This window comes from Sturnira hondurensis, unplaced genomic scaffold (assembly GCF_014824575.4).
Source record: "Sturnira hondurensis isolate 20B ecotype Veracruz unplaced genomic scaffold, ASM1482457v3 Scaffold0005220, whole genome shotgun sequence".
In the NCBI taxonomy this organism is placed as follows: Eukaryota; Metazoa; Chordata; class Mammalia; order Chiroptera; family Phyllostomidae; genus Sturnira; species Sturnira hondurensis.
In genome coordinates, this window is record NW_028077851.1 from 3,470,603 (window position 1) to 3,486,762 (window position 16,160).

The following is a 16,160-nucleotide window of genomic DNA, read 5'->3' on the forward strand; positions in this document are numbered from 1 at the left end:
ACCTGTGTACACATCACACATACACGCGGTATGTGAACGCGCTGTGAGAACTAGTGCACAGTGCAAGTGCACCAGATACGCGCCCGCTGCGTGAGGACCCTAGTGCACTTTGCATGTGCACGCGCGGCGCGTGCGCGGCATGAGAACCAGTGTGCACTTCGCACGTGCACGCTGTGTGCGCGTGCTGTGTGAGGACGCGGGCGGGTGCGGGAGCGTGCGGGTGCGGGAGCGTGCGGGCGCGTGAGGCTCCATAACGGTGCGGCGCAGCGGCTTTGGCAGTGGGCCTGTGCTGCCAGCACGTCGGGATGGAGCGAGGAGGGGGCTGCGGGGCCGGAGCCCGGACGCAGGGGACTGCGAGGGGTTCTCCGCTCCACGGGAAGACGGCGGAATCAAGTGCGGTTCGGACCTCGCCGTCCAACCATCGGTTTTCAGGTAGAGCCCCTGGTTTCGGCGGGTGCCTGGGTTTCAGGACCCCAGGGGTGGGGCGGACCCGCCACGGACCACGCAGGCACTGATCAGGAGTTCTTGGGGCGGGGACGCGGCGTGGAGGTAGGATCCACGTCCTTCCTCCTGACTAGGTTTGGCTGGGCAGTGAATGGAGGGCTTCGCCCCTCCAGGTGCGGGGGGCAGGGTCCTCTCTGGGCTGGCCTGAGTGGGTGAGCTTGGAGGTGGCTAAGGGTGGGTGGCAACTGTGTTTAACGTGGGGTGCCGAGGCCCACGTTTGATGCCCAGGGGGCCCTCCTCGTGAGTAGCCGGTGTAGGGGGCACTAGGGCAGACCGAGCGGGCTGTGGGGGATCATCCCGGCCTATGCTCCCGCCCACTCTGCGTCTGGGGAAACGCGCAAGAGGCGGCTGCATCTCCCTGCGAAGGTGGCCCAGCTGAGTGCTCTGCGGCGTTCCCGAAGGGGCAGAACCCATGGGTCGCCCTCTGGCAGGGGTGGGTGGAGCGCCGCCTGGGCAACAGGGTGTGAGCCCCGGGGTGGGTTCCCCTGCCCTTGGCCTGCGCTACCCAGGGGTCTGGCGGAGCCTCGGGCCACTCACGTGGCGGCTGCTAGGACCTTTGGAGGGCTGGTCCCCGCCCGTTAATGAGAGGAACAAGGGGAAATTTGAGGACATTTGGCAGAATTTTAGATAGGCAAACCTCGCGTCTTTTAATCTGTAAAGTGGTTGCAGGTAAAGTGGGGGTGTAAGCAACGTGGAAACGGACTTCATGCTGTGTTTCTTGGCAGAACCTTTTTTTTTTAAAGTTAATGTGAGCTATTTTAAAAACACTTTCACTGCAGTAAATTCGTACCACTAAAGCGCACAGATCTTAAGTATACGGTTTGAAGAACTATTGCATAGTGAAAATCTGATCATTGTATATAAATTGTACAAAGGAAGGGTAACAAATCAGGGGAAAGGTTTATTTTTAAAAAACCGTCAGTTTTTTAAAAAACTTTATTGATTTGAGAGAGACAGAGATTGAAACACCTATTCGTTGTGCCACTTGCTGATGCATTCATTGGTTGCTTCTTGTAGTATGTGTCCTGACTAGGACGCAACTGCAACCTTGGCTATCAGGAAGACGTCAGGGCCTAAGGGGAATGTTCTTTAGTCATTAAAAACATGCTTTTAATTGGGGGGAGGTATGTATGATTGAGCCTTCAGCTGCATCATTCCTGAAGGAGGAAGTGGCTTAAATCTTTCCCGGTTTTCATTTTTCAGCATGCATATTTTTGAGGCATAATGTAACAAACATCACAGAATAGTGATATTAATACTATAAATATATACTTCTGTTTTCATCGTTTTTTTTTTTGCTTGAGACACTGTTGCATTTGCTAGGGAAGAATCCAGAATGCACTGCGGTGGGGTGTAAAAAAAAATGACTTTACTCCCTACCTTCTAGATTCTTCTAGCTGGGCTAATATTCAACAGAGACAGATTAACAGGAGAAAATGGACAAAGTTTATTATGGATCTACATGCATGAGTGCCAGAAGGTATGAAACCCCAGTTGAGGCTTATATGCCATTCTGGACAAAGAAGAGGGGTAGAGATCGGGATTTCAAAGGAAAAGTGGGTAATTCACAAGTAGGAGAAAGAGCAAACTTATGGTAAACAAAATCTTGCTGGGCCACCCAGAAACAATGGGACACAGAGGAAAACACACTTTGCTAGACTTCTTCCTGCGCATCACAAGTGCTAATTCATGTGCGCTAAGGTGATCATGTTGATTATCTTCCCGAGGCAGGTTTTTCTATTTGAATTTCTCTAGGTAGGAAGAGGGAGGTCAAAGGTTCTTTCTGAGGCTTTTGTTCCTTAACCAGTTTAAATCGGTATCCCAAAAGGCACATTTTGGGTGGCAGAACTTGGTTTCGCCTCACCACCCACTCACCCATCAGAGCCAGCTGTTGGGGGAGAGGGACCTAGTAGAATCAAACATTGGAAAGGGAAGGTTGTTGAAGTTTACTTTTTTTTTTTTGGTTGAGAGTTTAAATAATAGGTGATTGCAGCATTTAGAGGCAGGGGGAGGCTGTTTGATTGGGCCTGTGATTTATCTGAGGGATTTTAATTTACTTGAAGGAATTTAATAAGGGGGGGCAGTCTTAAGTCTTAGCAAGTTCTAGTTGGAAACTGTATTGTAGAACCATTTAATGCACTTTGTACTGATACTAAGATTAGCTTAAAGCCATTTTTCTTCATTTGAAGTTGGAAATACGGGAAGACCTGTGCAGGTTTAAAATGTGAAATAAACTTGTATGTGCATTAGGGCTGGTATGGAAAAATTGGAGTGTTCCGTTTTGGTGCCAGGTAGTACCGTGGTTTGTTCTTTTGAGGGTTTGTGAGGTCACGTACTTAGAAAGCTAATGCCATCATCAGAAAAGTATTGATTATTGAGGTTTTATTATAATCTACCCCAGAATCTGGTCATTCTTTGGTCACCCAAGGCCATATCATTCCTGAATTCCACCCTGCGTTTCTTGAGGGTCAGTCAACCTTTGATCCTGGGTTTGTGCTGAATGATGTGATGGCCAGAAAAGACCGAAAGACCGTGGACATATAGGCTCTCTGAAGATGTCATGTTGATACAGGGTGCAGCCAGGGAGCCCCCAAATAAGGATCTGTAATTGGATCCAGAACTCAGGATATCCAGGAAATACTAGAAATATATATATGTATATAGGATGCCCTCACCCCGACAAGTCTGAGCTGGGGGATGGGACACAGGGAGCAAGACCACTGAGAAGTATTTTGCATAGCAACAGTTTCACAGCTAATCTCAGGCACAGTCATTTAACATATCTATAACTTTTAACTGTTTCCGTGGATATGTTAAATGGCTGTGGCCATGCTTTGAGCTAGGGAGATGGGAGTGACTTGAACCCTTGAGGGAACTTGGAGGCAACTCCCCCTGGAGGAAGAAAAGGAGGAAGAAAAGAAGGAATGTTGGGACCAGCGGCTTTGAGGTGCTCCCTTTTGCCACGCAAGGAAGCAGGAGAGACCTTGCTTGGAAGAAAAGGGGTGAAAGGACTCTTGCTGGTGGGCCATGAGGGGTGCCACATGGTTTGGGGGTTAACTGGAGATTGCAGCAGTGACACAGCTGATGGTGCCGGGAACCGAGGGGCTGCCTGAGCCACGGACTCCTGCTTCTTTTCCTGAGATACGGTACCCTGGACTGGGCAGAGGGAGAAGGAAGGACTGTGTGTGTTTGTGGGTATTCTAAAGGACTTTAGTATTTTAATGAAGACATTGAGTCATTACTCTAAGTCTGTATAACTTTTTTTGAAAGAATTTTACTTTTTTTTTAAAGACTTTGTTTATTTATCTTTAGAGGGGAGGGGAAGGAGAGAAATATCAATGTATGGTTGCCTCTCATGTGTCTCCTGCTGGGAACTGGCCTGCAACCCAGGCATGTGCCCTGACTAGGAATCGAACCGTGATCGTGTGGTTCACAGGCCCGTGCTCAATCCACTGACCTACACCAGCCAGGGCTAAGTCTGTATAACTTTTTGAATAAATCATTCCTTTCCTTTTCACCAATCTCTGGCATTGAGACATCTTTCCCTGGTGGCAGGCAAGGTGGACCTAGTATGGGTCAGGAGTGGGGGGACCCCCGTAGCAGAGGGGTGTGTCCATTCAGTAGCCGTATGTTGTTCACCACCCCCACCCTGGGTCTGTTCTGTTACAATGTGGGCACATTGGGGGGTGGCTATGAGTTGGCGAGTGGTTTTCCTGGGAGCTGTTGGAGAAGGCCGCAGAGGACTACCTCTGGTTGTTTCCTTTAGCACAAGTTGTTCTGATAGGGAAATCTGGTGCATGTTCCCTTTATTCACCAGTGATGTTTTCTTTTCCTTTTAATTACCTCCCCACATGGAAATGACCAAATGTACTATTCTTTTAGTGCGTGTGTTATGTGCACGGTATAATGAAGGAGGAGCAAGCACCTATTGCTTGGCTCTGGTTAAATACCTTCAGCCAGCAGGTAGAATCCACACGTCTCAGCTGTCAGACTGCCTCGGTGTTCCTTAAATCGTGTGCTCCCTTCAGCCTGAGATGCCCTGCCTCCGTCCCCTTTTCCCTTTCAGGGATTCTCTTCCTTTGGGCTCCTCCTGGCCTGAATTAAGGCGCATTGTCTTGTCTCTGCCTTCGGCACCTCTGGTGAAACACTTCTGCCGTTCGTGGTGGCAGATGTTTATTGGGTGCCTCCTGGAAGCAGGACCCTGTGCTGGTGGCCTCTGCGGTCGCTAGAGGCGAGTAGATTGAGATGCGGACTGCCTGAGTGTGATGCCACCTTTCTGCTGCCTCACCTCAGGGAGGTTATTTATTTAACATCTCTGAGCTTCAGTTTTTTTCACCTTTAAAGTGAGCTGAAGGAACAACACGGGGAGATAGCACTGCTTTGAAGATGAAGAAATTAATGTCCATAAATCAGTGCCTGGCGCATATAGGACGTGCTTGAGCACAGGGACTGGGTCTGGATTATATGTGCCTTCTTCAGTGCCAGCCCAGGCAGAGTGAGGCGGGGTGATTATCCAGTTCCTCCTCAGAGTCTTTGCATGTAGTAGGTATGTAACTGACATTTGACAATTGCATTCTGCTGGCAGCAGCTACACCTGGTCCAGGGGTCGAGAGTGCTCAGCAAATACTCATAAGGTGGATTAGGAAAGTCTGTAGAGCGTGTCGGTAGGAGTTTGAAATCATGGAATTACGGCGCATGTTTTCTGAGGCCTGTTGAACTTTCCAAGGCATTCGGTGGGTTAAAATTGTTTACTGAGTTGCCCATTGTTCCCTAGTAAGGAGGGATGGCTTTGCGGTAAGTTGAAGGTCCCTGCTATCCTTTGGCCTGTGTAGTTTCTGTCCCTTGCCCTGGATCAGGAGAACGTAGGGATGCAAGCTGGAAGTTCAAGAGCTCCCCCACCAGGCCCATAGTAGGTTGGGGCTGAGTAGGAAAGGTTGGGGGTGGGTCCCCAAGAAATCAGGGTTCTTCATCCTTTCTCAAAGTCGTGTTTAAAACTATTCTTGAACACATGAATGCTAAAGCTGCTTGGACCTAGGAAGAGCAAACTCGGTTTGTGCGTGTGGATTAACATCTCCAGGCCCTTTGGCAGCAGGAAGGACCCCCAGGTCAGTGGGCAAAGACACAGAGTCATGTTTGCTTTGGGGCTTCTGGCTTTGTTTAGTGGTGGCCCTGAGGACTTGGACTTGGCGGCACCTTCAGGGCACACTGCTAAAAGTCTGCCTGACATCAGTGGTTTCTCTTCTGATACCCGACCCTGGTGACACAACTGTCAAAGTCTGTCATTTCTATTTCTAGTCTTTCTTCCTCTCCAAGATTAAAGGACGCTCTCCTCTCATTCACATGCCCCCATCTTCTGCTGTGGTGCATTTTTTTGAGAGAGCATCTCAGCTTCTCTATCAGTAATGTTGATAGACTTAAAAAACAAAAAGGATGGACTTATAACACACGTTGACTGGGGCAGGCGAGGGATAGGGATTAGGGCGGCAGTTATTGGTACATGGCCTGGTGGGCGGGCCTTGTTGGGAGGACGTAAAAAGCTGTAACTTGGATTGCTTGGCTTAGTAAGTGCCCACAGGGCAGGCAGTGTGATGACGCGGACGATGATGTCGCCTGGCAGTATGGGGCTGTCCCTGTGCTGAGTTGGCTCTGCTTAGCAGTTCAAGGATTTGAAAACTTTGCATGGCCCTGCCCTGCAGCCTCTTGAGAACACGTTACATCAGAAGAAGGGAGAGGCAATGGTTGAGGGTGGCCGAGCTTGGTGTTGCTGTGGCCCGGCAGTGCTTGCTCGCTGCCCACCTCATAGCAGGGGACCGCCTTCGAATGTGGAGTGTGTAGGCCGGGCATGTGAGGCTGTGGGGTGTGGTAGGCGTCCAGATCCCCTCCTGAATGGAGGCCTCATCCACTTGCCAGTCAGGAAGGGTTGCTTTCCTTTGGCCTAGGAAGTTCTCTTTTTAAAAGCCTTGTGATGTGCCGAGTTCAGGTTGTAATTTAAGTGAAACAAAACCGTGTATGAGTGAGCCATACACACACACAGTGTTTGAGGGGGACAGCTGGCAGTGGTCATGCCAAATGACCGACCCCTCAGAATGGCAGGGTCTGTCCCCAGGGTACATGGTCCTGGCTCTTCATCTGGATGCCAAATAGTCTGGCATCTCATAGCCCCCAGATGACACTATGGAATGCTTCTTGACCTTTTGTCATGTCACCCCTTCGTTTTTACCCTCCCTTCCCCCTTTCTGTAACAATAGCTTTATGAAGACAGTATCTGCGCACACTACACAATTTAGCCACTTAAAGTGCACAGATCCATGGTTCTCGGTATATTCACAGAGTCGTTCAGCCATCACCACAGTCAATTTGAGAACATTTTCATCACTGCACAGAGACAGCCCATCCCATTAGCCATCATTCCCCAGTCCCCCCTCGCCTTCTGCCCCAGGGCCCCTGCAGCTACCCTGTCTACTGTGTCTCTGTAGTGACCACTGGGCCTCTGCCATGGTGGCCTTCAGCCTCTGGTGTATGCACATGATGTAGTTGACCAGAAGTCCACAGGTCTTCATGCACCAGAGGTTTAGAAGTCACCATGCTACATTGTCCATCCTTCAAGTCCAGGGCTGGCTTTCCCCGCCCCGCAAAGCCTTCCCAGTCACCTCCTGTGCTGTTGCTCAGGGCTCCCCATCCCCCCAAACCTGAATGTTCATCTAACTTTGGCTCCTTGGACAGCAATCGCCGCTCACTGTCAAGCAGTGATGTGCCATGCACCATGAGAACCACTCATCACATGCTCTTTTATTTTTATTTATCTATTTACTTGTTTATTTGAACCCTCACCTGATGGTATTTTTATTGATTTTAGGGAGAGAGGGAGACAGAGAGAAACATCAATTAGTTGCCTCCCATACTTGCCCCAACGGGGGCTCGAACGTGCAACCTAGGTATGTGCCCTGACAGGGAATCAAGCCTGCATCCTTTTCGTGCATGGGATGGTGCTCCAACCAACCGAACCATCTGGCCAGGGCCCTTTATATACTGTTTCCATCCTCCTTTTAGTGATGTTTCAGGTATCTATGCCTGTGTAACAAGCCACTACAAAGCGTATTATTTCTCAGGATTCTGGGGTTGGTTGGCTTTAGGTGAGCGGTTAGCTGTCTTCTGCTCCCTCTGCTAGCAGCTGCGTGGCTCCTGCTCTTGTCATCTGGGGGCTCAGTGGCCTTGAGGTATCCAAAACGGCCTCTCACGGTCCAGTCTAGTCCAGGGAGTCCATCCCTCACGGCGTGGCGGCTGCACATCAGGAGTAAGGAAGCAGAAGTTGCCAGTTCCCTTAAGGCCTGGGCTTGCAAGTCCCAGAATAGTACTTTTGCTGCGTTCTGTGGTCAGAGTCACAAGGCCAACCCAGGCTCAGGAGGAAGGGAAAAGTCTCCACTTAATGATATGAAGAGTGGTAAGTGCCTTCTGGGAGAAGAGGAATCTCAACTTTGTGGAGATTGTCCATCACAAAAGGTAAGTCCATTGAAATAGAGAGAAGTTAAGTAATTTGTTCAAAGTCACACAGTTGAGTGGCAAGCGAGACCTCGCACCCAGGTGTGATTGGCTCCAGTTAAGTAGGTTTAGCTTCTATGCTGCCCTGCCTTCCCTAATGGATTGTAACCAACTCCTTTCATACATGGGCCACGCTGCCCATGTCTCTGGCACCCTCTCAGGATAAAGCTCGCTACTATCAGTTCACATTTTATGAGGATTTCTTGTGCCTTTTCCTTGGTGCACAGTTGTTTTTCTCTTCAAAGATGATAGGGCCCCTCGTTTCCTAGAGCAAAAATGTTCTTAACTAAAATGCTTACAGGAAGAGAAGTTCCCATTGAACAGAATTTCTGGTTTGCTAGGAATTAGCACCCCCTTCCCCTCTCCACGGGCATTTATTGGTGGAGTCTGGGAGATTTCCTTAGTACTCTTGTCACGGGACACTGCGCTGGGTCTGACTGAGGACTGTGGCTCTTCTCTCATCATTCCGGGAGGCCCATGAAAAATTCTTTCTTGTAGTTTAGGCCAGTATGTGTCAAACTAAGTCTGGAGAAGGACCATTTTTTTAAAAATATTTTATTTATTTATCTTTTTAGAGGGGAAGGGAAGGAGAGAGGAAAAAAACATCAATGTATGGTTGCTTCTCGTGTGCCCCCTGCAGGGAACTGGCTCCTGCCGGAAACTGGCCTGCAACCCAGGCATGTGCCCTGACTGGGAATCGAACCACAATCGTCTGGTTCGCAGGCCCGCGCTCAATCCACTGAGCTACACCAGCCAGGGCCTGTTTTTGTTTTTTTCAAATTTTCCATCTGTCATTGACCAATATCCTTGTAAAAGACATACAAGAAAAATAAAATAGACAAGACATACAAAATACAAGTCCCAATTTTTAAATATTAAATGAGATTAGATGTTAGGTTCCAGAATATCAGTGGGTATCAGATTACTATGTCAAATTGCTATAAACATTTCTAAATGCACACTTTCTTTTTTTTAAATATTTTTATTTTTAGAGAGAGGGGAAGGGAAGAAGAAAGAGTGGGAGAGAAACATCAATGCGTGGTTGCCTCTCATATGTCCCCTACTGGGGACCTGGCCTGCAACCCAGGCATGTGCCCTGACTGGGAATCGAACCAGTGACCCTTTGCTTCACAGGCCCATGCTCAATCCACTGAGCTACGCCAGCCAGGGCTCTAAATGCACACTTTCAATGTATGTCCCTATTGTGGATGAAAAGGAGCAACAAAGAGATTGACACCCGTCCCTGGGCCAGCATTTCCCAAATGGTGTGGTACAGAAGGGGGTTTTCGGTTCCACATGGACAAACTTATCTCTTCCATTTTAGACGGAAACTTCTGTGGATTCTTTAATTGTAAAAATACAACTAGTACACCACACTGTCATTTCTTGTATATTTTCAGAATGACTGAAAGTGAAAATTCAATATAAAGAGAAATACAAGATAATAGTATAGGCTGGTGCTGGCTACTACAAAAGAATGCCAGTCACATATGCAATCCTAAATTTGCTAGTAGCTGCATTTTAAAAAGTGAAACGAAGCAGGTGAAATTAATATAGTAATATAATTTATTTAGCCCAGTGTATCCAAATACTATTTCAGCATGTAATTTATAATTATAAAGAACTAGGAATGAGATCTCTTACCTTTTATTCTTTGCAGCAAGTCATCTAAAACCAGTGTGTATTTTACACTTCCAGCCACACGTCAAGTGCTTGGCCGTCACCTGGCTAGCGATAGCATATCAGACAGCACTGATCTGGAACATTTCCATGTTGGGAGAAAGTTCTCTTGCTCTAGAACGAGCCCCATGGTCATATAGGGCACGGGGGGATTGAAGTGGTCAGTCACATGCGGGGTGAAGCGCAGCGTGTGCTGTGGTATTCAGTCCGCCCTGGATCTCTGCGTGGGGTGGAGGTGCTTAGTGGAAATGGAAAGACACTTTCACAAAATGGTCTCTCCTACCTACAGTAAGGCAAAGTGGCCAGACCCCTAGGCCCTCGGGGAGAGAAGCTTCTTTTGTTTTCCCCAGAGTGGGCAGAAGGCAAGGTTCTCACACAGATCATTGTCTTGGGGACCCAACAGGCTGTGGAAAGGGGGTGGCCTTGACTTTGTCGTCATTGTTGAGCTGATACCCAGGGAAAGCATGGTATGTGACTGATGGATGGCAGGAGGAGAAGGTGTAGTAGCTTGCCCCGGTCTCCGGGTTTCGTGTTGGAACCAGTAAGAATCTCCTCTGCTTGTGGGGTCTACTGACCTGGGTTGAGATTGGCTCTGTGAGGTCAGGAATGGTCATTTCCCCCAAGGCTAGTGTTGTGCCTTCCTAGTACCTGTTCACAGATACCACTCGCTGATTGTGAGCAACTAGTTCATGTTGTCACTAGACAGATGCCCTAACTCTGGGAATATATCCAAAGAAACCTGAAACACTAATTTGAAAGAATATATGCACCCCTATGTTCATTGCAGCGCAATTTACTGTAGCCAGATTTGGAAGAAGCCCAAGGGCCCATCAGTAGATGAGTGAATAAAAAAAAAGCTGTGGTATATTTGCACAACGGAAAACTATGCAGCACAAAGAAGGAAATCTTACCCTTTACAACAGCATGGATGGACCTGGAGAACATTATGCTAAGTGAAATAAACCAGTCAGAGAAAGGCAAGTACCATATGATTTCACTTTTTTTTTTAAAAGGTCATGTTTATTTTTAGACAGAGGGGAAGGGAGGGAGAAAGAAAGGGAGAGAAACATCAGTGTGTGGTTGCCTCTTGTACACCCCCAACTGGGAACCTGGCCTGCAACCCAGGTGTGTACCCTGACTGGGAATCGAACTGGTGACCCTTTGGTTCACAAACCAGCACTCAATTCCCTGAGCGACGCCAGCCAGGGCATATTATTTCACTCTTATGTGGAATCTAATGAACAAAATAATATAACAAACAAAATAGAAACAGACTCATACAGAACTGACTGACAGCTGTCAGAGGGGGAGGGAGGACTGGGTGAAATGTATGAAGGGATTAAAAAGTACAGATTGGTAGTTGCAGAATAGCCACAGAGGCGCTGATTGCAGCCTGGAGAATATAGTCAATAGTGTCAGGAAAACAGGATATTGGGGCAGGTAGGAGCTCAGGGCAGCGGAGGGGACCGCTCTGTAGGGTGTGTGGTTTTCCGGCCACTTTGCTATACATCCAAAGCTGGTGCAGAATAGTATTGAATGTGAGTAGTTCAAAGTTTACAGTTGAAAAATAAAAAATAAAAATAAAAGGTTTAGTCAGAGTCAATCAGTGAGGAACCCTAATTGCTGTGGTAGATACACTGGATTAATTTCTTTCTTGGCTCCGATTTTGTATCCCTACTAATGTTTTTCTCCTCACTCACTTCTCATATTTATTTCTTATTTATTTGTTTGTTTGTTTGTTTGTTTATTTAGTATGGTTGCCTCTCACGTGTCCCCTGCTGGGAACTGGCCTACAACCCAGGCATGTGCCCTGACTGGGAATTGAACTGCGATCCTTTGGTTCGCAGGCCTGTGCTCAATCCACTGAGCTACACCAGCCAGTGCTGTATTTATTTATGCTATATTTTGTGTATACAGGAGGGCATAAATGAATACGAGAAGCACAGAGCAGGAAAGGCTCCTACAGCTCAAGTCTTTCACCAGGCACTTCAAGGCCTTCATTAAGCAGGGCTAGTTAGCTATTTGTTTGTTTGTTTGTTTGTTTGTTTATTCTAATCTCATACATAACACTTGAGACAAGAATTTGTATTATTATTAATTCTGTGCAAATCATCTGGTTATGTTAATAATCTCATAAAATATATATTATTCACAGTATCTGTATCCTCTTTAAAATGTATTCTTGTTTCTTTAAATAAGAATGTATCCATGACCATATAAGTTAATACAAAAACTTTAAGATAATTTTCCTTTATGGAACAACAATAACAAAAAATTAAGATTTAAATAAAGAGAAAGCAGGGCTCTGTGCTCATGTTTCATAACAACTTTATTTTTTTTTTCCTTTTAAGATTTTATTTTTAGAGAATTGATCTAGACCAGGAATCGAACCGGCAACCCTGTGATTCACAGGCCTGTGCTTAATCTACTGAGCTACACCAGCCAGGGCTCATAATACATGCCCTTCACTTGAAATAATTGTATGACTTGTGAACTGGGCAAAACAGGATTCTCTTGCTGTGTTTATTTTTTACACTCCCCCTCTTCCTGCCATTGCTGTATGTTCTGTTTTCCTAGCACGTAGGCATGTATTTTCAGCATTCCGCTATCTGTGTGCGTGGGGGTAGTGTTGTCTCTTAGCAGGTTTTCCTCTTCTCTCTATCATTCATTGTGTATCCAGCTCTCTTGAGGACCAGTCAGGGGTGACAATTGGTGGTGAAATATTGTGACAGCCTTTTAGTGGATGCGTTCCTCGCACTTGGGTAATTTTCCCCCCAGTGGAGTTCTGTGTTATGAACACAATTTAGCAGTGATCATTTTTATTAGCTGGGTAGCCGATATTATGTAAGCAGTTTTAGTTCCGTCTTCAGACTTAAAAGCTCTCTTCAAAACACTACTGATTGTAATGACAGTTTTCTTACTGCAAACCATGTTCCTGCTCTCCTTGTTTCCCTCTTCCGCCACCCTGATTTCCACTTCACTTGATTTTGTTTTCATCAGTCACAAATTATTACTAAAGAATAATTGCTTCTTATTAATGATTCATTAATTTTCACATATTCCTAATCTTCTAGGATGAGACTAACTCTTCTGGTAGCAGAGCAGTCAAGAGAGCAGCGTGGACTGTTTCACTCGACTCTGTTCAGCTCTCGTTTCCCGTAGTTGACTTTTACTTTCTCTCAGTTTCGACAGAAAGACTCGAGAAGACTCGGTGCCTTTGAACTAAGGAGTGTTGAGTGTCCTTTGCGGTCCACAATTTTATCTTTATTAGTTAAAAATGGAAAGAATTCTTGTTACTTTGGTGTGGAAAGATGATTTCCAGAGCAAGTGCCTGTTATGATCAGGCCAATTCAAGAAGGAGATACCATATACATCAGGTACAGCCCTGTCCACGAGAACTGTCTGTGAAGATGGAAATGTTCTGTATCTGTTCCATATGGTAGCCACCAGCCACATGTGGCTATGAGGACTGGAGAACTGATTTTTCCATTGTATCTGATTTTAAGTAATTTAAATTTAAATAGCCACATGTAATAACGGCGCCTGAATTAGACTGTACAGTTAACTAGATGTTGACTTAACCTTGCCCAATGAGGAACAAAAAATGAGGAGTGAGTTTCAGGCCTCAGAAAAGTCACTTCAAATCCATCTCTTTTTGGTTTCTACCCTGCAAGCTCTGATAATGGCACTTGTCACTCAGCCACGCTCAGATGTGTGAAGGCCACCAAGAACAGAACCAGCAGTCTGTGGTTCATACCAGGTCTCTAGGCTGTGGTGGAACCTAGTAGCTGAGACTTACTTAGACTTTGGCTTTTTGTAGCGCTGGTCAGCCAATCCCTTTCTGTCTCTGCCCCTGTTTTGGTTATACAACTTGGTTGCAAGAGAAACCAAATCAACTTACAAGACGTGACCAAACCATTAGATGAAACCGTTAACTGTACAGGATTTGGCTGGGCTGTGGGGAGAGCTTTTCCGGTGAGAGGTTGGCAGGGATGGACACCACAGGCCTCTGCTGGAGAACGTTGTGGTGGAAGGTGAGGCTGGTGAGGGCATTTGAGGGCATAGGGTACCACAGCCGAATGTGTCCTGTTGTTTCTTCTGTAGGACGTGCTCACTAAAGTAGATTAAGCCTCAGCTCTCTCATTCTAGTTTATTCTGCACAAACTGTGTCTCAGATGTTGGCATATGAGAAGAACTGGTTGCTTGTCTATACACGAGATGGTACACTAGGAAATCTGGCTGGTGCTTTCCAACTCTAAGATGCTGCGATCCTCCCCTGGCGTCTGGTAGTCTGGTCTTCACCCTTTGTGTTAGTGGAGTCACCAGCCACGCAGGCTTGGAGGCAACAAACTGAACAGCCTCTCCCACCCCTATTCCCATTGCATCCAAGACAGGGAGTTTTGCCTCCTTCATTTCTCATGACCCCATCCCTACCATCTGGGTCTCACCCTGTCATCTAGGGCCAGACCATTATCACAAGAGCCTTAGGAGTCTCTGTCCACTCTCTCTGTCATGGATCCATCATGTCACTCTCTGGCTTAACCTCCTCTGATGTCTGCTTAGCTTGAGTACAGTCTAAACTGCTTCTGGGGATTCCCGGGTGTGGGGGGATGGGCTCCCGCTTACTCCTCTAGCCCCATCTCTCTCTCCAGTGACCACCCCCAGCTTGTAGTGTCCAGCACGCTATGTACGTGCTTGTACCTCACTGGCTCACACCGAGTGACTATATTACATTTGTCTTATCCGTTCTCTTGCTCATAAACAGTTGAGTTGTTTTCATTGTTTTATTCTTTTGACTAAAATTGCTGTGAACATGCTTGTACACATCTCCTGGTGCCCATACAGATGCATTTCTGTTGCGGACATGCCTAGAAGTGGGTTTGCCGGGTATTATTATGGTAGGCATATGTTCAGCTTTGGCAGATAGTGTGAACCACTTTGCAAACAGTTGGGAGTAATTTCCTATTGCTGTTGTAACAAATTACCACAAATGTACTGCTTTATAGCAACATGAATGTATTATTATTCTGGCAGTCAGAATTCCTAAAATCAAGGAGTCACCACAGCCTTTCTGGAGGCTCTCGGGGAGAATCCGTTTCCTTGTCCTATCTGGCTCCTATGGGCTGCCTGCACACCTTGGCTCGTGACCCCATCCCTCCACCGTCAAAGGCCAGTAGCACAGCATCTTCCAATCCATCTCTCTCCAACTTTTGCTTTCATTGTCACATCTCCCTCACTCTCTCTCCTGCCTCCCTTGTTATTACTTGGGGACCACCTGGAAAACCCTGGATAATTTCCCCATCTTAAGAGCCTTAACTTAATCACATCTGCAAATGCCTGTTTGTTGTCATATAAGGTAACATTCACAGGTTCCAGGGAGTAGAATGTTGACATCTTTGGGGGGTTATTTAGTCTGTCTACCACATGGCCTTAGCATTTTACACTAGACTTCCAGTTCCTCCACATCTTTGTCAGCACTTGGTATTGTCAGCCTTTTTAATTTTAGCCATACTGGTGGGGATGTGGGAGCACAGCCATAGCCACCACCTCCAGGCAGGGTGCCTTCCTTTAGTCCAGTGCAGCTATATTGCAACTCATCATCAGTATATTTATAAATATTTGTTTACATGTCTCTGTCCTGGCCAAACTGTACACCCCTTCGTGAGGTAGGTCAATAGTAGCTGGTTCAATACATGCTCCTTGGATAGTAAGAAGTGTCTGAGGGCAATTTTCTTTTTTTAAAGATTTTATTCATTTATCTGTAGAGGAGAAGGGAAGGAGAAAGGGAGAAATCACAATGTATGGTTGCCTCTTGTGCGTCCCCCACTGGGAACTGACCTGCAACCCAGGCATGTGCCCTGACTGGGAATCGAACCATGATTCTCTGGTTCGCAGGCCTGTGCTCAATCCACTGAGCACCAACCAGGGCTTTTTTTTTTAAAAGATTTTTATTTATTTGTCTTCAGAGGGGAAGGGAAGGAGAGAGGGAGAGAAGTATCAGTGTATGGTTGCCTCTCGTGCATCCCCTGCTGGGAACGGCCCTGCAACCCAGGTGCCCTGACTGAGAATCAAACTGTGATCCTCTGGTTCACAGCCCCTCGCTCAGTCGACTGAGCTACACCAGCCAGGGCTATTTTTCAAGGGAGAAGCGAGCAGAGCTAAAGATGGAAGTAAAAGCCTGTGCATTCAGCCCCATCTCTGGCTCCCGGTAGGGTTTCTCTGAAATAAAAACAGGACCAGAGCAAAGAACCTGGTTTCTAGCTTCTGTATGCTATTGCCTTTCGTAAGGTAATTCGTCTATAAGTGAGTAATGCCCTAGAAGGAGATGTGGGCCCAACTGCTGAGGGCATTGGCGCAATAACTTCACCATGTAGTAAATAAGGAGGGAAATGCAGTTCCATTGGCAGGCTTCTGGGGAGTGTAATATTACATCCTTT

At 46.8% G+C, this 16,160-nt stretch overlaps 1 protein-coding gene across 1 annotated transcript in view; it reads left to right on the forward strand.

The window, feature by feature from the left end:
• The first annotated feature begins 268 nt into the window (after positions 1-268).
• Positions 269-16,160, forward strand: part of MAP7D2 (MAP7 domain containing 2) — an 88,241-nt gene continuing 72,349 nt past the window's right edge. Inside the window, exon 1 of the mRNA XM_037046355.1 lies at positions 269-432. Within this exon, the coding sequence (XP_036902250.1) occupies positions 306-432 (127 nt within the window). The 5' untranslated portion in view covers positions 269-305. The remainder of the gene's footprint in view (positions 433-16,160) is intronic.